The 24,020-nt window shown below is 37.7% G+C and overlaps 1 protein-coding gene across 1 annotated transcript in view; it reads right to left on the bottom strand.

Annotated features, from left to right (window-relative positions):
* Positions 1-13,702: 13,702 nt before the first annotated feature.
* Positions 13,703-24,020, bottom strand: part of LOC107679648 (R-spondin-2-like) — a 65,072-nt gene continuing 54,754 nt past the window's right edge. Inside the window, exon 5 of the mRNA XM_016475261.1 lies at positions 13,703-14,975. Coding sequence (XP_016330747.1) covers positions 14,854-14,975 — 122 coding nt within the window. The 3' untranslated portion in view covers positions 13,703-14,853. The remainder of the gene's footprint in view (positions 14,976-24,020) is intronic.

Here is a 24,020-nt window from a genome sequence, read left to right as displayed (position 1 = left end):
TTTTTCCAGTAACAAGCAGCAATTTCTAAAGATCAGCTGTGTAGCAAACAAGCGATTGCTATTTTTTTTGTCATGTTTGAATTGTGCATACAACTTCACTGCCAACAAGATGAGAAAGTGCTGGAAAGTGGCTTTTTTATTTATCAGTATGTATTTGACTCATAAAAATTATGGATCATATAAATTGTGGGGAAATCTTTTTCTTTCTTTTTTAGTTATATTAAAATTTGTCTAATTTGGGTTGTTCAGTCAAATCTTAATTGATATAAGAATAAATTCTGTCATTGGATAGCTGTATATTTAAAAAGATATTTTTAACAAAAAATATTTTTATAAGTAGCTTGACTGCACTTCAACTAAATTAAATTATATGTATCATGCAGCTTGACAAGAGTTTCAAACTAGCTCAACCAACACTACCACAATGCAATATTCTTGAATCTCTTACATTTGAAAGTGTGCATCTCATCCCTGCCGTTATATTTAATATGTATCAGTATGTAGATAATGCAAACAAGAATGCTGAGTCTGAGACAAATAAATGCAAACAGTACACTCTAAAAAATGCTGGGTTAAATATAACCCAGCTATTGGGTTGTTTTGACCCAGCGGTTGGGTTCAAAACAACCCAACCGCTGGGTCAAAACAACCCAATAGCTGGGTTTGTCCCTTTTTAACCCAGCATTTTTTAGAGTGTAGCATTTGTAGGATGCTCAGTCATTGACGATTCTACATATTCACCTTTTTGTATCCAAGTTACATAATACATACTTTACATAATACCTTAAGCACATTAGAAACTATATATGTTTAACCTACGTATGTGCTCAGCTTTAAAAATTATCCCCCGCAACCAACAACATCTAAAATAAAGGTGCTTCACGATGCCATAGAAGAACCTTTTTGTCTAAATGGTTCCATAAAGAACCTTTAATATCGGAAGAACCTTTCTGTTTCACAAAAGGTTCTTTGTGGTGAAAAAAGGTTCCTCAGATTACAAAAAGGTAAGAAAGAGATGGTTCTTTAAAGAACCTTTGACTGAATGGTTCTTTGTGGAACCAAAAATGGTTCTTCTATGGCATCGGTGTGAAGAACCTTTTGAAGCACCTTTATTTTTAAGAGTGTACTGTATGTTTAGAGTGAGAAATATAAGGGTGACTGTTTATTTATTTATACACAGCCATTGTGGGGGTGTCTGGAGTTAAACTGATGAGCTTTTATTTGAAACGAGGAAGAGGATCATCAATATGCTGGTGTGCAACATTTGTATTATAAGACAAAATTCATGAGAGAAGTTTGCTCTGCACAGTGCACACTTTACTGCTGAAAGGTCCCTCCACCTATAAATATGTTTGGATAGCAGGTTTCATCTGTATAACCTGGAAAATAGTCTCATCTATGGCAATTGCTCAGCAATTCCTGACAGGTTGATTTGACAGATGTAGCTTCATTTTGGAGGGACCACGGACTGTCGAGTTTCCACTAACCAAGAGATGAAATAGTCAGTCCAGACCTACTTTCCCCAGCATTAAAAATGAATATTTCTTCACTGTCAGAGGGTAAAGGCTGGGTTTTGTGAATGTTTCATTGGCAGGACATGCCATTTCCTCTATAGATTCTTCATTCAGAGGCCCCCTCCTGTGCAGTGGATGTGGATTCTCTGCAACTCAACACTTCAACAAAGCTCATAATGCTATTCTAGTATTCCAGCTGAGCAAGTATATTAGATGCTCAATGTGTAAAAGGTGCCATGTTAAATGATGAAAGCTGGTTGTCAAGCAAGATGGATAAAACATGCACAGTTTTTGGTATATCTATTCAAACTACTTGCTAGAGGAGCTACAGCTGTAGAAAGATGACGATGAAACACTGTATTTGTGTTCTAAATCTCCTCAAGTGAATTCCATTTCAAATGCCAATGTAAATGCATGTCAAAGGAATAGTTCGCCAAAAAATGAAAAAATCGGTCAACATTTTTCACCTTCATGTCATTCCAAACCTGTATTTCTTCTGTCTTTCTTCTGCAGAACACAAAAGAAGATATTTTGAAGAATGGTGTATGGTCCAAACAACATTGGACCCAATTGCTTTTAATTGTAGGCTATGTGAAATAAATAAATTATTCTTTCTTTTCTTTTTTTTTTCTTTTCTTTTTTTTTCTCAAAAGTTGTGTTCCAAAGAAGAAAGAAAGTCATATACGTTTGAAATTACATGAATATGGATCAACTGTTAATGATTATCTGATCTGTTATACAGACAATTTAAGTTAGCCGGTTATAAATTCAAAATTTGTAATTATTTTTCAGATAGAATAAAGGAGCGTCACAGCAAACACTTAAAATAAATATTTGTAACTTTCCAAAAGAAAAAAAAAGTGCATTAGTGATGCTTGGCTTTGCAATCGTGACTAATGAGAAATTCTGGAAAATAGCAGGCAATCTAAGAAGGTTTTACCACAAAAGCAGTTACACATTTGGCTGTCCATTTTATTTCTAGCATAGCTCAGACAGGTCTTTAATAAGTGGAAATTGTCTTTATTGAAATTAATCTTTTATTATGGCTTGTGTCTAAGTGAAGAGTCCTTTTGGGGTGATATGAAACACCTCAAGGGCATTTTCACTTGACAAACGTACATTTTTACATCTCTGACAGCCAGAAACCCAGCAGTCCAAGGTTCACAGTTACTTCCAAAGCAACCACCTCAGAGTGGCATGCCAGACAGCTAAATATAACCGTCCCAATCAAAATAACCAGGCAGTTGTTTCTGGTTTGGTCTTCAGGATTAATTAACCATCCCAGGACACAGTCTGTGCAAATTACAGAGCAATGTAAGCTACTGTAGGAGGTTGGATATACAGAACAGTATACACATGGAGGCCATAATGCACTGCTAATGCAAACATCAGGTTACCTGTCTGGCTCTCCAATTTAATCTTATTTGCTCTTGCTGGGGCCTAACCCAAACTTCAGCCTACCTACCTGTAAGCATCATTCATGTGGCAATGATTTGGTCTGCCAACAACCAGCGGTGTATGAATTGCTGACCCACTCTATGCCACTATTTATTCCCCCAGCACTCTTTGAATAACCGCATCTTTAATAATAAAAGCTTGGAGAAATGCAATATGGCGGCCCCAGGGCCATTAAAGAGGGCCAATTGGGTCTAAACAGGTCCTATTCTGTGGCTAAATCGAATAATGAGCCAGACTCCTCAGCACCACATCAAACCAAAAACACACCACCTTCTCCACCAGTTTATTCTGCAACAGCAGCAGACACGTTTTTAATTGACCTTACGCAAAATGTTTCACACATTATCATAACGTCAAATTGATATGTTTTACCAGTGACATTCACTCAGGGCCTCATTTATATCTTTAATCAGGATTAATATGCTCATAAAATGGGTTTGAACTGAACAAAATCCTCATACAAATTTTCTAACATTCATCGATTATAAAACAAGAAAAGCAGTTTCATATTTCCTCCTTAGTAGCAAAAGCTTTTTTTTTTTTTTATTATTATTATTTATTGTTAGAGCTTGAGCTCCTGTTAAATTGTTTAATTGCTACGCTAAAGACCTTTGACTCGGAGTAGAAGACATAATTTGCGTACAAGGTCTCGCAATGAAAGCCATGCGCGCTGCAATAAGCCCTGCTTTGTTTCCAATGCATCCATGGTAAAACATTTATTAGTCTAATTACAGCAGGCTCCCGTTGAATTTTCTTCCTGTGTTACAGATGCGTTGGCGGAGTTCCCATGTCCTGTCACAGTGTCGTTTTATTCAGCACCGTGCCACTGGGAAGAAACTTTGGCGGGATTTGGTTTAACTAACGAAAGTCTCAAATGGCCTTCCGCACCTTTTAGCTTTATAATTGTTAGTGCGTCACTTCCTGGCGCAGGAAGTTTTGTGTTGTGTTTCTTGGATGGCGTTGTGCTAATCTTTGGGGAGCAAGTTAATGAGGAACAGGATTAAGAATGAACAAGTTTTCTATAATGGCTTTGCAGTTTCCATGGGGTAGTCTAAGACTAAACTGGTATGCTATAGCTATAAGCAGTGTGTGGTGTGAGAGAAAGCTGCCCTCACCATGTCATCTGCCTCAGCACAACTGTCTTTGTGTGTGGGCACTACTCTCGTTTAAACTATGGTCTATATAATCCTGTTTTGATTGGAGCTTAAGTCTCCCCTGCAGAGACTGGTGCCTCATAGCCGCTCTCTCAGACAGGGAGGCCCCCGAGCGGTGGGCCATCCCCAGAAAACAGTCTCTTTACACAGCACGTTAGATCTCGGCTTCATGCCATGCCTTGCGCCTAGACTCATGCCCATTCTATGCTACAGCTCAAACCACAAACAGATAACAGCTTCACTTTATCTCTCACAGTGCATCCAGCAAGCAATTAATCTTTCTTTCTTTCGGTAATGTTTTTGCTACAGAAATTAATTATATTGATTTATATTATATTATACTGATTTGATTGATTCTATTGATTTTTTTATTATTCTTTTATGAGCTCTTATACTAACTTCCAAAAATAATTTTGTGTTCAGGATCACATACTTCTTGTCTGTTCCACATCTTTTATTGGTAAAATCACTACTTTATATTTCTCAGCAACGAGGTGGTAATGTTGATGTTTTTGTAATTATACTCGCAGCTTCTATGAGTACAGAGATGTTGCATGAAAGCAGGAAATTTACACATGCACAATCTGTGTTGCTAATTCATTAAAAAAAAAATTAATTCTAATTAATGTAATTTTACCATTTTTGTCTGCTGGGCAATAATAAAAAAGATGTACCAGAATATACACATGTTGTGAAAATGACATCAATACAGCGATAGGTGGGTGACGACGAATTATTTAATGAGCGAGTCACTGATTCATTAATTCAACCGATTCATTTAAAACACTGATTCATTCAGGAATTAAGCAAGTGACTTGTCTTTCTGGGTGAATCATTGACTTCATTCACTCAAAACACTGATTAATTTGAGGGCTACACGTGCAACAGTTAATTCAGCTCTGGCTTCCTTTTAAACTATTTTCCTTAGCAAAAATAGACAAAAGCAAAAACAGACAAAAATAGCACCACATATTTTCTCTGAAATGTCATTTCAGACTGTTTATGAACTGTTATTGGTCTAAATAATCGTGATTACCTGTGTTGTGTGACTATTTTTTTTTAAATATCAAACATTAAATCCAAAACACTGATATACAGAACCTATCCATCTTATTTTTTAACGCAGAAGTAAGATATTTTCTGCTAAAATGCGAAACGTCCGATTCTTTAGCCACTGTAGCGAAATGATCAGAATAACAAAGTGCAGTAAAAAAAAAAAAAAAAAAAATTCACTACAAACCAGGGTGTTTATGATTATGATAATGAATTACTAAGATAAGCATAACAGACTGTTGACAGCTAAGACTTGCACACGTACGTTAAAAATGACCATACGCAAACTCTGACTTTAAAAATACAGTATTTGGATAGTGAAACTTTGAATACTTCAGAATATTTTTCAGTGGTACAAATAAAGATTTAAGAACCTTTTTTTTTTTACCTTTGCAGCAAGCAACCACTCAGAACACCCTACCTACCAGTAGCCATGCCTTGGCAACTACCCATAACATCCTACCCATGTCTTGGCAACCACCCATAACACCCTTGTGTTGTGGCAAGTTTCTTCAGAAAATGTACAATCTTGTTCAGTTCACAAGAAGGAAAAACAGTAAATATGTCTTGTGGCGGCTGAAGCTGGTAGACAGATGTACACACAGGCAAACACGTACAGAAGATACATGGGAGGTTGCGTAAAGCTTACAAACATTCTGAAAAAAGGTTAAAGGCTAAACACATACTGTAGTAAAAGGCTTTGAATTAAAGGCTTGCACCGAATACTAGCCATTAATTTAGAGGCCAGTGATAGCATGTATTCAGTCGGTCATTGCTTCAGACACGCTGATGAGAGGAGAGCATAATGAACGTGTAATGTGGGGATAAAGAGCAGACTGATGAAGAAAACAGATCTCATCTCAGAATAAACTCACCTGGACTCTGATTTTCTATTTCAGTCAGCCACATAAATGCCACACAGCTGACTAATATTTATGACACCTCTCAGGATCTAAAAATGATAAACTGTACTCCATGCATCACTAAGGAGATAAAGAGCTTCATTCAATCTAGCAGATCTTATTAGTAGAATCTCTGGAAATCTGGGCCCGTATTCACAAAACATTTTATTTTAAGAGTTCTCCTAAGAGTTTTCTCTTAAAACCTATTCACAAAGCTGCTGAGACAAACTTTTAATAAGGAATAGACTATTCTTAAGCTAAGAGTAAGGGCGGGGTTGACCTTGTTGCTATGGATTATGTCAGCATGCTTACTAACTATGCCCACAGTGATTGGCTGATAGTCTCTGTCAGAGATTTATTCATAGAAATATTTTAGAGTAAAGATAAAGGTTTAAAAATAAAAATGTTGCCACATTCAAATAAAGATTATAAAATGCAGGCTAAGTGTCACTAATTAAACAAGTGTGTGTTCAGCTAATTGTCAGCCTCTGACATGTATGCTTCTCATAATTAGTGAATATGCATATAAACAACCTTTTAATAAACAGAGTAGAATAATCATGGCTGATGGTAAGACATGCAAACGTAAAGAAAACCAAACTGGACACAAGCACAGCTGTTACTTCTTGCCCAACTGGTTAATGAAAACAAGGATATAATTTGGATTATTAAAGGAAAAATTAAATTTAAAAAAATTAAAGGAAAATTTTGAGTTGGGATAACCTCCAAAACCAAAGGCGATGCCTTTTTAAAAGGACATTATCATCAAATGTTTCTAAAATATTTATGTTCCGATGCAGACAGCCATTTTAGGATAGTTTGTGGCTTGGTCTTAGTGACTTAGGATTCCTCTTCACTACTCCTCATGTTTCACAGATCTAGGGGCTAATTTTAGTGCTAAAACGCTTTGTGAAATACTCTTAGAACAAAAATTTAGGAGTCCTAAATTTAGGACTGAAAGTTTTTAGCTAAGAGTTTTCTCTTAAAACCTATTCACAAAGCTGCTGAGACAAACTTTTACTAAGGAATAGACAGAAGTCTTAAGCTAAGAGTAAAGGGCGGGGTTGACCTTGTTGCTATGGATTATGTCAGCATGCTTACTAACTATGCCCACAGTGATTGGCTGATAGTCTCTGTCAGAGATTTATTCATAGAAATATTTTAGAGTAAAGATAAAGGTTTAAAAATAAAAATGTTGCCACATTCAAATAAAGATTATAAAATGCAGGCTAAGTGTCACTAATTAAACAAGTGTGTGTTCAGCTAATTGTCAGCCTCTGACATGTATGCTTCTCATAATTAGTGAATATGCATATAAACAACCTTTTAATAAACAGAGTAGAATAATCATGGCTGATGGTAAGACATGCAAACGTAAAGAAAACCAAACTGGACACAAGCACAGCTGTTACTTCTTGCCCAACTGGTTCATGAAAACAAGGACATAAAGGAAAATTTGGAGTTGGGATAACCTTCAAAACCGAAGGTGATACCTTTATGAAAGCTCATTATTGTCAAATATTTCTAAAATGTTTACGTTCGAGGCAGATTGCCAGCAACAGCCATTTAAAGCCGATACCTTTTTAAAAGCTCATTATCGTCAAATGTTTCTAAAATGTTTATATTCCGAGGCAGATTGCTGGCAACAGCCATTTTAGGATAGTTGTGATTTGGTTTTAGTGACTTAGGAGTCCTCTTCACTACTCCTAACGTTTCACAGATTTAGGAGCTAGTTTTAGCGCTAAAATGCTTTGTGAATATATCAAATGCTTTGATATATATATATATATATAAGAAGAATTTAGAAAAGCCAGAGGTAATCAGTACCATAAACAATTAATAATTGTTGGCCACAATATTTTAATCTTGGTGAAAAAAAAAGACTCACTCATAGGTATTGAATAAAATGGCAAATATGCTCAATATTTTCTATAAAATCTGGTGTGATGCATATTTATATGGAAAGAATTTTTTAAGCAGATTTGAAAAAATTGTGTGTGTTCCACAAAATTGAAAGTGAGTAAATAATGACAGAATTAACATTTTTGTGTGAACTATTAACACAATTACAAATGTCGCATTATTTCATTATTTCCTTTTTAAAAGTCACACCATTATCCTGATTTTGTGGCATTAAAATGTACAGAACACAGATGTTTTGAAATTATGCTGTTAATGTTGACATGAATATAGCCATTGTTGCTGATATGGCATTAAAACATAAATAAATAAATGTACTGAACACAGAGAAATTATTCCACTCACAATTTAGAAACGAGCACAGAATGGCCTGGCAGAGGCCAAGTTGGGTGTTAGACTGAAACTCTGGGTGTTATGGCACCAGAAAAGTGTGAAAACAGCAGAGACTGTAGACTGCAGCTCAGTGTGGCCACCCCATTCTGCACAAAAAAACCTGTCAATAATACAGCTAATAAACCCAGCATTCTTTTAAACTCTACGTGTGCAGTACTCTGTGTTTCCTTTTATAATCTGCGGTTATGTTAAGGGTGATTTTTATCAGAGACCACCTGTAAGTGTGAGTACATGAGGGAGGTGTGATTTAGCTAACTATTCAAAGAATTGCTATGTGGGAAGAATATTCTGGTTTTACACCTCCAGCCACTTCCTGCACACAGTGTTACCTCGATAAAAACCCTTGCAGCATTTTAGTATTGTCATGTCCAATGGTTAAATTCAGCAAGAACAGTCCATAACAGCATTTTGGCACCTTCAAATCATTATTGGAAAATTATTTCTCAATCCGATCCATTTTCTGTATGCTCCAGGCCAGTTTTTGTTTAATCCAATACAAACTTTCATTATAAGCATTATGTAAAATTCATTTAGCAATATATTGCATTTGGTACCACCTTTTGGAGGTTCCTCACATCCAAAATGCTAATTTAGCTCCCGGTTATGTCCCTCATGTCTAAAGCAAAACAGTATCCCTCTTTCCTCGCAGTTATTTGTGTCAGCTATGGGATTGATATCACCTTTCTGGGTCCTTGCTGGTAATTCTATAGGCAGCAGTCTTTCTATTATGGTTTAAAAGGGCTGTTTTGTATTAATCCTCCCTTGAAACTGCTAGCTAATGTAGCTACTAGACCCCTATAAAATTCAAAAAATGGAGAGCTGTTGCCAAACAAAAAGGAGAACGCAGAATCATGATGGAGGTTTTAATTTCGTCCAAAGCAACAGGCACAGAAGCTTGGCCAAAAGTGACTTTTGTCTCCACATACCGCTGTCTGGTCATAAAGGGAGCTCAGAGCTCTAGCTAATGTCTTTTAAATATATGTAACTGTACTCAGTGGCATTGATAAAGAACATATGTTAAAGATCCTTCTGGTAAGACCTGGAGTCCAGAGGAAGGTGGTGATGGTGCGGTCGACTCACGGCCTTGACCTCTCATGTGATTACGAGACCTCAAGGCCTCAACGGAAGACGCAAGGTCTTGTGTGGTTGTCTGACTAAAATAAAACAGCTGACTTAGTGTGGCGGTGCCGTGATCACTTGCAAGGAAACTAGCCATGGCGAGGGAAAAGATGCTAAGAATAATATCATATCCCATGCCAGATCTGCCAAAAATATCTCTTTCCAGTGGGATTCATATCAAACCCATATCCACCACTGCACCTGCCATAATGAAACCAAGATGACCAGGCTCAAAAATTAGGCCATAAATATTATTTTACTCCCTCTTGACTCCAAGGCTGAAAGTGAACATGATGCGGTGTCAGACCATTCCAACTGACAGAAGCATAAAAGAGAATTTCTCAAATTCTGACAAATCCCTATAATGAATCAAAACACCAAAATAATTTACATGTACAGTATACAGATAAAGTTACATGAAAACCGGATGGAGCTATATGTTTCCCTGTCTTTCAAAACCATTAATAAATTAACACAATGTTGCCTCTTAAACACTTTTCGCCTATAAAAGAACTACATCATTACCTTATATTACATCACCCACCCAAAGAACTACTAAACTCTTGAGGTCCAATTTACACTGTATGCATGCAAAAATGTATATTTATATTCATATTTATATTTAAATTTATATACAGTGGCGATCAAAATTAGAGAACAACTTACAATCTCCTACATTTCAAGGTCACTGTTTAGTCCTCTTTGAATTTATCCTAGCAGGAGTAGAAGGGCAGTTTTTTAAGCATAATTCATAAATAAATTGTATTCTGAAGCAGTTTAAAGAAACTTAAATGAGAAATTTGAAAAAGAACTCTGATCAAAATTAGAGAACATTTACAGATTACTACAAGTTATTGCAGTAATCTGGCGCCTGGTGCTAATTTCTTTAATTATATGACAAACCCAATTTAACTGGCAGCATTCCTCCCATTTTCACTGAGATTACATGAAGGCGGGCCGCTCTAAGTTGACTGAAACCCTACGACAGAAGGTTGTCCAGATAAAGGTTAAAGGGATGACCCTTTCAGCCATTGCAACAGAAGTTGGTCATTCCAAATCTGTGATTTCTAGAATATTGCAGCATTACAATGTCACTAACTCATTCAAGTCCCCCAAAAAGGCTGGTCGTCCCCATAAGACAAATGAATGAGAAGGCAGGATAATGCAGAGACTCTCAATGGGAAATTGGTTCAACACTGCAGCTGGAATTGCTTGCCAGTTCAGTGCTGAACAGGGCAAGGATCTGTCTCAGCACGTTTAAGTTGGACTGAAAACGCACTCTGCAGTGACCTCATCAGCAGAAAGTATCAAAAGGCTAAGCTTACCTTTGCTGAGGAGCATGTTGTGTGGAGAGAGGAGAACTGGTCCAAAGTTCACTTTAGTGATGAGAGCAAGTTTAATTTATTTGTGTCTGATGGGAAACATTTTGTTCAGCATCAAACGACTGAACCCAAGTGCATAAAGAAGTCAGTGAAAGGTGGAGGAGGAAGTTTCAGACTTTGGGGGATGTTTTCTGCAGCAGGAGTTGGGTTTCTTATACAGATACATGACAGCGTGGTTGTAAATGTTTATCAGAACCTCCTTCAGCAACATGCAGTTCCTTCCCTGCAATCATTTCCCAATCAATCTGCAATTTTCATGCAAGACAATGCCCCCGTCACACTGTAAATTCATGTCTCACCACTGAAAGCTCCAACAGAACTAATGTCCTTTTGGGGAGTGTGTGGACTGAAAAATGTCAAACCGCTTTTGACACACTCAAAGATAAGCTGACTAGTGCACCTGTTCTAGGGGTGGCTGACTATACGAAGCCCTTTATTGTGGAGACAGATGCAAGCAGTCAGGGCTTGGGCGCCATTTTATATCAGCAAAAGGGAGATGTAAAACATGTTATTGCCTTTGCAAGTAGATGCAGAAAAAAATAAGTATAGCAGCGTGAAACTCGAGCTCCTTGCTCTCAAGTGGGCAATTGTTGAAAAGTTTTGGGGGTATTTGTTGGGGTGCCCATAGCTGTAGACAATGTAATGAGAGGTCCTTTAAGAGATCCTTTAAGGTGATGTCATTGTGTACATGTATGAAATGCGGTCCAGATGAAGGCCAAAGGGGCGACCTTTTCAGCCACTGCAAGAGAAGTTCTGAAATCTGTGATTTCTCAAATATTGCAGCTTTACAATGACACTAATTCATTCAAGTTCCTCAAAAAGGCTGGTCGTCCACGTAAGACAAATGCACGAGAAGACAGGATGATGCAGAGACTCTCGATGGAGAATCGGCTCAACACTGTGGCTGAAAATGCTCACAGTTCAGCACTGAACAGGGTATGGATCTTTCTCGTCACGTTTAAGAGAAGTCAGACTGAAAACGCACTCTGCAGTGACCAAGCCTCTCATCAGCAGAAAGAATATAAAGGCTACACTAACCTTTGCTGAGGAGCATATTGTGTGGAGAGAGGAGAACTGGTCCAAAGTTCACTTTAGTGATGAGAGCAAGTTTAATTTATTTGTGTCTGATGGGAAACATTTTGTTCAGCATCAAACGACTGAACCCAAGTGCATAAAGAAGTCAGTGAAAGGTGGAGGAGGAAGTTTCAGACTTTGGGGGATGTTTTCTGCAGCAGGAGTTGGGTTTCTTATACAGATACATGACAGCGTGGTTGTAAATGTTTATCAGAACCTCCTTCAGCAACATGCAGTTCCTTCCCTGCAATCATTTCCCAATCAATCTGCAATTTTCATGCAAGACAATGCCCCCGTCACACTGTAAATTCATGTCTCACCACTGAAAGCTCCAACAGAACTAATGTCCTTTTGGGGAGTGTGTGGACTGAAAAATGTCAAACCGCTTTTGACACACTCAAAGATAAGCTGACTAGTGCACCTGTTCTAGGGGTGGCTGACTATACGAAGCCCTTTATTGTGGAGACAGATGCAAGCAGTCAGGGCTTGGGCGCCATTTTATATCAGCAAAAGGGAGATGTAAAACATGTTATTGCCTTTGCAAGTAGATGCAGAAAAAAATAAGTATAGCAGCGTGAAACTCGAGCTCCTTGCTCTCAAGTGGGCAATTGTTGAAAAGTTTTGGGGGTATTTGTTGGGGTGCCCATAGCTGTAGACAATGTAATGAGAGGTCCTTTAAGAGATCCTTTAAGGTGATGTCATTGTGTACATGTATGAACGTGCGAGCTCAATGAGGAAGTCACAGAGTTATGCTGCATGTGTGTGCGATTGCTGTCCAAGTGTAATCTGACATCATCCATGTACAGGTCGCTATGTATAATGTTTTTATGAAAGAGTACATTTGCTGTTTACTGGAAAATTCCCCCAAATGTCGATTTATATCCATAGGCAGTTAAATGTTAACGCAAGATTGAATCAGTGAGACGAAATTCATTGAATCAGTGAGTTGAACTTGACAACTGGATCTGTTCGATTAGCAAATGAAACATTCAGACTGCTTTTGTTAGCAAACTGATTCATATAGAAAAGATTTGATTCAAAAGAATGACTAGCCTACAAATGTAACGACGTTTACATTTTTGAAACGACGTGACGGTGAGTAAACGGTGACAAGCTGGTAGTTGGGATTAACTATTATACAAATGTTGTACAAAAGTCCACAGGAGATTTTTTTACAGTAAAAATCATGTAGCCTAATGTTCTGTTGCTGGTGGCCTTCTGTAATTCTTCTTCTCTAACGAATCATTACAGTGTGCCTGTTTCTTGACTATGATTTTACAGTTTGGTTTGGTGATGGTGTGGCCCCCGAGGTGACATCTGTGTGCAGTTCATTAGCTTGTAACCCACAGCAGATGGGTGTTTGAACAGTTAAGTTTACATATACATTCACTACATGGAGGGTTTATGAACCCTACTCCTACTTCAATGATGGGCTTTTTTTTCTTTCTTTTTTTTTGTTTGTTTGTTTAGCAATCCTTATTCTCTTCTGGAAATAATTTCTAGGTTCACAGGTGCATCAGAATCTGGATGCCTACCGTCTGACTTTTTATACATGATAAATGGAGACAGTTTGGAAGATTAGGCCGTTTCTTTGTCCTATTCTCTGCTGCCAGTTAGGCATATCTGTTGGTGTGCTGTGAAATGACAAATGTTACATAATAGAGCTTTGGGACTTGATGGGAGGTTGGCGAAGTTCTGAAAATATACAACAGCACCATGAAGTGCAACATGAACTGCGTTTTAATAGCACACAATATACACATTATCAATCTACTTCAGCTGCTGCAGGATGTGTGATCAACATATTAGTACAAGATGTTAAACCAGGTTTACACAATGAATTTCTGTGGGACATTTATCGGCAAATCAGACACAATCGGTTTCCACTGTTGGAGATATTTTGTATTGTTATAAGTGGTTGAAAGAATACTTCAGCACTGAGGAGTATCAGGTACAGAGACATAATTTTCACCAAACAAAAAATAATAATAATAAAAAAAGATCAATAAATAAATCAATTATATACCATATAAATGTAATAGCTATGTGGAGGCTATGCTTTTTATTTAGCTTTTTGTTCTTTTTAAATTCATTTAACTGTAGCTGGTATTATAACCCTTTACACATTTAAACGCTGAAGGTGTCAATACTGAAAATACAGTAATTTTTTAAATATATTTATCATCAATGTTACCGTTATTAGATAAACTCACCAACTATGTACACATGAGTTGTGGCCATGCTAGTTGAACAACTAAGATTCTTACCCACAATATACAGTTAAAGCATAAAGCGGTCTGGACGTAAACATCTTGTGCTGAGAATAATAATTTCGCAACTGTGCATGGTTTGCAACATTGCAATGAAAAACAAAGTACCTATTGGACAAGAAAGGCAATACATGACACACTCTGCCTTGATTTTTTAGGGAATGGGGTGGTGTAAATTGTACATAAATACGGATAAGTCTCTCTCTTGTTTTTCAGGGCATCATTATCAGTCAATCACGTTTCTAATCCCTTCTGCTCCTTTCACCACTCTGTGCTCGTTCTACTCCTCCAGGTCTCCAGGCCCAAGCTTTCTGTGCTTCCAGCTCAGTCTCTCTCTTCTTCCTCCTCAAATAGGACGAGATATGAGCTATATGAACAGCTGGTATAGTGTTCCATGATATCACAGTAGGGTCGTGGGTCAGGGGGACGTGTCACCTTTGAGGGAAGCAGCAGGAGGCAAAGAGACACAGTGTGACCACATGAGTGTGAATAATCCCGTTTGGATGCGCGTGTGTGTTTTCATCAGGGTAGGTGTGTGTGGAGCATGGGTTAGCAGCTTTGTGGTCTTTGTTCCATCGAAAAGTCTTTGTTTTTGATTTATTTATTTATTTATTTTACTGGCTGGCTCGAAGAGAGGCGAGGTGGTCACTGTGTTGGTTCTGAGCCCGGAAGCGCAGCCTCTGCTTGTTGGACTTCTTCTTCTGGTCTTTGGTCTGGTGGCTCTTCCCCGAACCCCCTATAGCAAAACAGACAGAAAAGAAAAAGCACATTATATATGTGCTTTAAATAAATATATCTATACGACCAAGCAGAAGCTTCTGTTGCACTGGGAGTTGATTGATATTCAAACAAACATCTGGTTGTTCTGGGCTTTTGAATTTAATGACAGTAAAACTAAAAACTATTTTATGTATACTACTGTTCAAAAGTTTGGGGTCAGTAAGATTTTTTAATGTTCCTGAAAAAGTCTCTAATGCTCTTATGCTTATGCTTCTATTTTGATATAATTTAAAATGCCAATTATTCCTGTGATGGCAAAGCTTATTTTTCAGGAACCATTTCTCCAGTCTTCAGTGTCACATGATCCTTCAGTAATCATTCTAATATGCCGATTTGGTGCTCAAGAAATATTTCTTATTATTATCAATGCTAAAAACAGTTGTGCTGCTTAATATTTTTGTGGAAACCCCCCACCCAAGGAAGCCCAAACCAAATGAACCTTCCCTCACCCCTTCTCCCCTCCTCACACCCCAGCTTAAAAAACAGTGGAGCAAAGTGCACAACACTCGTTCACGTCTCAGCCAGGCTTCTCAGACCAGAATTAATGCAAGCCAGGTGTCGCAGGCAATGCATTCTGGGAAAGGCTGTGTGGCATATTGCACACAACGAAGGGTGGCTTGCTAAAATCCAACAGTGGCAGATAGGATAACGATGTGTGTATGATTGAGTGTGTGGGAGTGTGTGAACGTTCGAAGGAGAAAGTGTGACTGAGAGGCACAGAAAATTTGTCAGCAGGGGAAAAGCGAGTCAGACTTGGATGCCGGGTGGTATCTGGATCCCGATCTGGCACACATTTGCGCTAGCTGTGCTACGGTTCACGTACAGGCTGCAGAAAATAATCTTTCTATAGTTATAGTTCACAATCTTATTATTGCACTTGTTCAGGCCATTTAGCACCACAAAACGAGGCAAGGCAGCATAATGTGTGGTGACTTTATCTCAAGTGGGCCTCTCTCTCAAACGCTGTCCCAGCTCTTGGCTCGCTCGCAGCTGCCCGAATGCCATTCCCAGCCCCACTATGTGAGTTCAGAAAAAATGGTTTTCTTAAGTGGAAACAACCCTGAGAAAATGCTCTCTTTTTGCTCTCTTTTGGTGGCATGAGAAAACAAAAAAGTAACAATTTCACTTAATCTTCCACAAGCAATTTCCTGCAATTAATACAATCGTTCTATTTTGGGACTGATTTCTTGCGGTCTTGCAATTTGGCACATTGCAAAAATGTTGTCTTTACACGACGGCTCGTTATGCCTTCAAAACGCCTCGTAAAGCCCTCGGGTCCATTTTACTCCATTTTCATTGAACCGAATCCCCATGCGCCTGACATAAAAAAAAACAGCAACAGCGAAACTGTTGAACCTCTTCAATAAATGTCGCTTCCAATTGCTCCAAGTGAGTTATAACAGATTTACTCAGGCACAATATGCATAATGACCACAGGCAATTTCTTTCCGTTTTAAAAGGCCATTTTGATTCAAAACCGTTTGATTTATAAACAGTCTGCAATGTGATCAATTTAGGGGCGCAGTTTGATGGCAGTAAAGAGCAGAGGTCTTCATTAAAAAGACCTGTGTTGCAGGCCAGAGCACATGTGTTCTTTCCTCCCAACCATTAGAACAATATCCTGTCTCATTAAGTTCTGTTTATAGTAGTGGAGAGCAGTGTGATTAACTAGGAGAGAACTAAACGTTAGGCTATTGCGGATCAAATAGTTTCAAAGACATCAGTCAAAAGGACATTAAAGGACAGGTTTTTCTAAATGGCTATTGCTAGAAAATATTTGTCAAAGGCATTATAAGTTACCATATGCACGTGAGTCCCTGATTTTGGTTGCCTGGAAGTGTCTTCGGGAATGTCTTTGATTTTATTGTGCATCTAAAAATGGAACTTACTATCAATGTCATGCTTTGGATTCACGTTGACACCATTGTTATTCAACAAACATTAATTTGAAAGAAAAAGGATGTCACAAGTTACTCTTTATAGTTTGTAAGTGTAATTTAGAGTAGTACGACAATGTAATCTAGAGAGTATGATATACCATAGTTCAAGACAGTACTATATTTACCATGGTTCAAAATACAGTAAACTATGGTTGTTTAGCTTTTTCCAAAAAAAAAACATTCCAAATTTCACCTTCAAACCTAGAAATATCATTTATTTCATTACAGAAATCTGTCTGAACAGTGTCAAGTAAAAGTTTTCGTTTACACGCTCAAGTCATCACTCATTTGTGAATTCTGATCAAATGCTGATGGAAATTTGATAGCATATCATAACTGACAGCTAGAGGGCAACCAAAACTAACTGAAAGCCTTATGTCTGAGCAGGTCAAAACAATGCCTGAAATGGAAAATCATCTCAAGATGTCTGCAACTATTTAATATGTCTCAACCTGAATTGATGTCAGGCATAAGATTGTTTGAATTAGGGCCTTGTTTTGCAGTTTTGATCTAATATTTATAATTAATTGCCAACTCCAATAAGCAAGGAGTGAGGTCAAGACAACGCTGCCTTTTGCCACAACCTTACAGTAAGAATTACGGCAGAGAAACGTGAGGGGGAAAAAATGATGTGTTTTTAGCATCTCTGATTGGGAAAGCTGAAAGCAACCATATGTCAGAATGGTTTTTATATATAAACATTGGTTTATTTTTCTTTCATTCTCTCTTTCTTTTTTTTTGTGGAATTAAAAAGAGAAATCTTTCTGACACTGATTGCTTTCCTTTTGTAGATAAAACAAGCATCTGCCAAAAGACACTCAGTTTTACATGAATTTCAGCATCAAACAAATAAACAAGTTAGTGCTAATCAGAAACAGTGTGCTTGTGCGCGCGCTCTAATGTTCCGATATCTGCAGGAACAATTGATTACCACTCCTTGGCAACAAACAAAAGAGAGCGTTTTCCTCAGAGTGAATGAGTATCAAGAAAGGAAAGCAAAGAAAAGAGAACACAGGTGTAAGTTAAAACACATTCTGTACTCTATGTCCGCATGATTTCCTCATAACTTTCTTTCTTCTCCTGACTTCTCCTGCCACACGCATGGATACGATCTGCTGAAACACCTGGCAATGTGAAATGAAGCCCACAGTAAACCGCTGTGTGGAAGTTCCACTCCTAACCACAAATTCCTTCAGCACATGATTTGACAAATTACTCTTTCCTTTCAATCTTCTACCTGGCTCTGACTGCACCACGTTTATGCTCTCATGCCATCAAAATAACACATCAGTGTTATCATATAAATGTTAGAATTTTACGGTTTTATCAAGATGAAAAAAACTCTAATCACATGCTTATGAAGATAGCAGTCCTGTAGTTTAGAGCTACCAACATGGGTTTGATTCCCAGGTAATGCATGAATTGATCAAATATATACCTTGAATGCAAAGTTAGTAACTTTGGAAAAAAAATGCATATGCAAATGTATGTAAATGAATAATTAAATAGATAAATATCAATATTCAAAAAGATAAATCAATTTAATTAATATAATGTGACATTCTATACTATTTTAAATGCAAATAAATAAATACTGTGTAATATTGATTTGTGCATGCATGTACAAATGAATAATATTATGTGCTGAAAAGAACAACATACAGTGATGTGGATCCTTTGAAACATTAAAAAAACATGACTATTATGCTTTACGTCATTGTAAAAGGCTTCTCCCTTACAATTAAAAAGTGTTTCAAAGTTTTTCTAACCAAAACAGTGACAAAATGCATAAAAAGTCACATATTCCATGTAGGCCTGGCAGTGACCCCGCTATCAGTGACCAAATGAAAAGACGTCCGTTCAGCCTTAAAATCCAACCCAAAGTGAGTTCATCTGCATGACTCAAGTAGTTCAGGAATCAAAAGGTCTAATCTTATCAGCACAGCATGTGGTTTAAGGAAATCGATGCCTGACCTCAGGAAAGCATTACGAGTGAGCGGTAAATGGGCCTCTCTGCGAAGGCTCTTCTTCTGTTCAGGACCTTCTCATCTTTCAAGGGATCAACAATTAATAATTGGCTTCTCTGCTGCTCCTTAATCTCATCCACTTCTCCTACCAAAACGGCAGGAGATAAAGAGAGAATGAGGAGGAAAGACGCAAAATGGAAAACAGGGTACGAGGACTCTTGTGGAAGTAAGAGATGATAAAGCGGCAGTTTTGGTGGTCCATCATTTTCATGAAGACACCAAACGCAAAGACATTATTTGTGAGTAAAGGAGAGGACCACTGGCGCCAGCAAGATTTGATTTCAGTGGCAGAAATTGGATTAGCAGCCATTAAGGGCTGTAACACATACATTTATAATGCTGTGAAGAGATGCGTAACTGCAGCAAGCTTCCCTGGACGTACACCGTGGACAATGTGTCTGGAAGGAGCTCCAGTGAACCTGGCAGAGCACAGAGGGAGAATTCACTAAACCGTTGAGTCAGTTTTACACAAAGCATTTCGCCACTAAACCCTGTTTATTCATCACCACTGCAATCCAGTTTTACTGGTCTAATAACGACTAGTTTCTATATAAATTAAGGTAATTATAGATTATGCCTCTTTTGTTCAAAGGTGAGAAGTCATTTCTTGGTGTAATTAATGTTGTAATTTTCAGAATTGTGTAACTTTTATAGTGATCAAAGCTGCACTTATTCATCAGATATTGGGAGATGAGAAATTACAAAACAAAGCAAATAAAAAAGTTATCAAATAAATTACAAAAGATTAATTGATTTCAGTGCCTGCACTTTATTTTGTTTTCTTATTCTTTTTTTTTTTTTTGTGGAATATTATTTTTTCTTTGCACTATATTGTAGCATCTAAAATACAGGTATACGTAATACATTCATAAATTAATAAAAATTAAACAAATAATAAATGCATATAAATAATAATTTGAATAATCCTTTAAATATAAAATATCTGATAACACAAACATTTAAATCATTACATTAACATGACAAATAATACAAGTAAAATACAAGTACAGTATTTTAATAATAAATTATGTCATCAGACAATTAAAAATTCTGCCATCTAGTATGATCAATGCAATTATTGACTTTTTATTAACAGCTTGTTGTGTAGCTAACACTTTAAATCAATCAAATATTTACAAGTGAAAAGGTAAACTACAAGTACAGTATTTAATTATAATTGTCATCAGATAGTAATATAATTTTAAAAATACTGCCATCTAGTAGGATCAATTCAGTAAGTGACTTTTTATTAGCAGCTCATTGTGTAGCTAAACACTTAAAAAAAAAAAAGTAACAACTGTAGTTGAACTACGTTAAATTATGATTAGCATATAGCTTAAGTTACTGTATTAAATCAGTTTCCCCAACACTTCCCTGAGAAGGCGATCCTTTATAGGTAGAAGTCCATCTTGCTAACCAGCTGACAAGAAGCTTCTCTGCACAGTGTCACTTAGCCTAACAAGGTTACTCTGGATCATACCTCTCTCCCCTCCTCTCTCTCTCTCTCTGAAGCTCTGCTTACTATCAGAAGGAATGATTTAAAACACATGCATTCCAAACTAATGCTAATGTTGAAATTAGGTGGGTCATTATTGTCTTAATTCTGAGCAACAGTAGAAATGTAGAGAGCTTCAGGAGCAGGTGAGTGCACTGCATCGGTTCTTTGAAGATGTCCGTGATGATATGTCAAAGTGAATATCATGATTTTTAGCATAAAAACACGCATGACGGGTGCAGTGATTAATCTGGTGGTTAATATTGCCAGTATTCAGCTAAAAAAAATATTTTCTGTTATATGAATTTCTTAGGCTTTTTTTTCTCTCAGGTAAAACAAATATTTTCTGTTATGTGAATTTCTTAGGCTTTTTTTTATCTCTCCAGTAAAGCTATAAAAAAAGTAGTAAAGTAAACCTATTTCCCCTAGGGAACATACTGATGAAAATATATACCTTGACAAGTCACTTTGAATAATATTTGGACAGTTTATGCCAAACACATAAAATAAGGCAGATAAATTATTCTGAGCAATGCTACTACTGTATGTATATAAAATCTGATTACATATATATGGAGCTATCATTCTATTCATAAATCAGTCAGTTACCTGCTGACTTGAGTGTTGTCCACTATGAGTTACCACAGTGATGCCAGCTGCCCTCTATGCCACACACAGAAGCTGATATGCCTGCCACCACAAACCCATAGACAGTGTTGGGAAGGTTACTTTGGAAATGTAATAGGTTACTGGGGAACCGATTGCTCCCCCATGATATTTTGTAAACTGTATTTATGACAAAGAACTGTACAGTTGCAGATATTATAACAAACAATATATCGATAAACACACACATTGCCCTGTTTCTCGCTCTGCGCCGCCTCGGTCTGCTTATTGACGAACGCGCTGAAAGACGGCCGCATCGCGGAAATTATAGGGCCGTACGTCTCAGAGTAGTCAGCACAATTTGGGAAAGAAATCAATTAAATCTATATGTGGATGTGTGTAAATATTAAAATGTAATCACCTTTGTAATCTTTAACATTTTCATATGTAACTGTAATTTAATTACACATTTTTTCTTAGTAACTGTAACTGATTACAGTTACATTTATTTTGTAATTAAATGACGTAACGCCGTGACATGTAACTAGTTACTCCCCAACACTGCCCAAAGAGAAGGCTGCAAAACAGCTTCTGTGGTCTCCTATCTCCCTGCCTGCACCCCCACATCTGGGCTTAAGTACATAGAGCTGTAGTCTTGTGTCCCTCAGAAAAAAATGAGGCATAATTAGCTTTAGTGTCATTTAATTACTGCCTAAATGTTATGTGACATTTCTGACGAGCATGAAAAGCTTCCACAGCTTTATCAAAGAGAATCTCTGCGCTATTTTAGCAAACAGCGAACATAGGATGATAAAAAAGATCAAGGGAACACCACATATTCATAATTTGTGTCATATGTCAAATTTTCACAAACGCATCATTGCTGATAAGGCAAATAACGGCTATGCTGAGGTAAAACTATTCCGTTTTTCTGGAGTCGCTTAAGTGTATTTAAAACTCACCACGGCGCTTTGATCTGTCAGATTTACGTAAACATCTGTTTCATGCTGATAGAACGGAGGAATGATGTACTAGTGGTGGTTCTTATCAATTCAGCTATCGTCGGTTCGTGAGGAAAATAACTGATGTGTTGCGTTACACACCCAGGCATTTTACGATGAACATCTTGGAATGTTTAATGTATTAAGAACATCTTTTGTTTATGGTACAAAAAAGGCAGTTGCTAGAATTAGCTTATGATTAAGGCTTTTGTCTTCACTGACTTACAAACTGACTTACAAATCTCGTCCCTGGAATCCATCACTTTTCACTTGCTCCGGGAGTGTGCAATGTTTAACTGTACAATTAATGTATGTTTAAAAGCACATTTTCATGTTTGTCCTGAAAATGGAGAGGAGGAAGAAATTTCAACAGCTTTGCCAAGGATGTGACCTCGTCACACTACAATTACACAAACTATTTGATGGAACATTTGTTTTCCATTTTACTCCTGAAGCTGCATTTCCTGCGAGTGCTGTGGGTGATGGTAAGTTCGGCCTATAAGTGTGTGCGTCATGGCAAATAAGAACATCATAGCCCCCCTATACAGGGGCCAAGCCTCAGATTTTGTCATGTACTGTACATATGGATGCAGAGGTAATACTATTTTACACCATGATGTGTGGTTGTGTTGGCAAGAGAGCGAACGTTCATTGTGAATTTATGGGAAACATTTGGGGCCACCGCCACCACTGGGGCTTTTCAAACTGAGGTCCATGTTAAATTCATACAATCTAATCTGTTCCGTATATAAATATGCTCCGAGGCACAGCCATACTATAAAGCGAACCTGTAGGCTACATCTTGAGCCGAGAACGTACCTGTCGTAGCCCTGTCTGGGCCATATGTGTTTCTGAGCTATACGCCCAACCGTTTCAGATCTGTTTGCTCCTTCACTCCCCAAGGGCATTTCTGGAGGATGTAAGAGGAAATTGTGCGGCATGATGTGTTCTTTATATCTCATTTCAGAAACAAGGCCTTCAATCTCCATCTCCAATGGGGAACAAAGAGGAAATCTGCCTCATGTCTCGAGGAACCCAGCGGGTTTCTACATAAAGAGGAAGTGTCCATGAGGCAGACAGGCTGTGCCAAATCAGACAGGCTTATACACTAAATCTGAAGACAGTAGTGTGCGAGCGTGTGTGTTTTGGAGAGGAGGGACCCTCTGTGAAATACTTCAAGTCAAGGGCATCGCGCCTGCTCTCCTATCCTTACCTCAATTTATGAAATTCCCTTCAAAGACCTTTCATCTGTCTAAACAGGGTACTTGTATCCTTTCGAGGTGACTTAACTCTAAAAAAGAGCAATACAAAACTTCTGTACTTGCATCTGTGGGCCTGTGGGGCTGTGAGGTGTGTTTAATGTTTTGCGGATCTAGGTGTAAAGGTTCCTGTCAAACCAAAACCACTCACCTGAGTGAAACTGACAGCTTTTATCATCTACCCATGGAGCCCCCCTCAACTCAAACGCCTTGGTGCCAGTAATTCCCCTTAGTTCTGCAAAAGTACTTCTGCTAAGCTCTTTCAAGGCCCAACAGGGTCAGGGGTTTCACACCACAGCAATGGTTGGAAAAACAGGAACATGTCAGGGAAAAGATCCAAAAGTAACTAGAAGGTAGCAAGGATTTGTCCTACATCCAGGTATTAAGTATAAACACTGGGATATGGAGTCTTGGGAACTGGATAAATGTTGAGAGGCAAACAAACCAGCAAAAAAGGGGGATTTCTTTCATTGCCGTAAGGCAACTGTACTGAAATTACAATACTGAATAAAATTTGCATCAATTCAGCATAAAGAAAACTACAGTTTCTACCAAGAGCAACTGCACCATTTATCCCAATTCAGGGTAGTTTTTTAAACTTAAAAAAATCAGAAGTTAATTTTTGGCTCCCTTTCAGTTCATGAGTCGCCTGTCTGTCTGTTGGTCAAATTTA

The sequence above is a fragment of the Sinocyclocheilus anshuiensis genome, unplaced genomic scaffold, assembly GCF_001515605.1.
Source record: "Sinocyclocheilus anshuiensis isolate Anshui unplaced genomic scaffold, SAMN03320099.WGS_v1.1 scaffold2170, whole genome shotgun sequence".
NCBI classification, from domain to species: domain Eukaryota; kingdom Metazoa; phylum Chordata; class Actinopteri; order Cypriniformes; family Cyprinidae; genus Sinocyclocheilus; species Sinocyclocheilus anshuiensis.
This window is presented reverse-complemented; position numbering and strand designations above follow the sequence as displayed.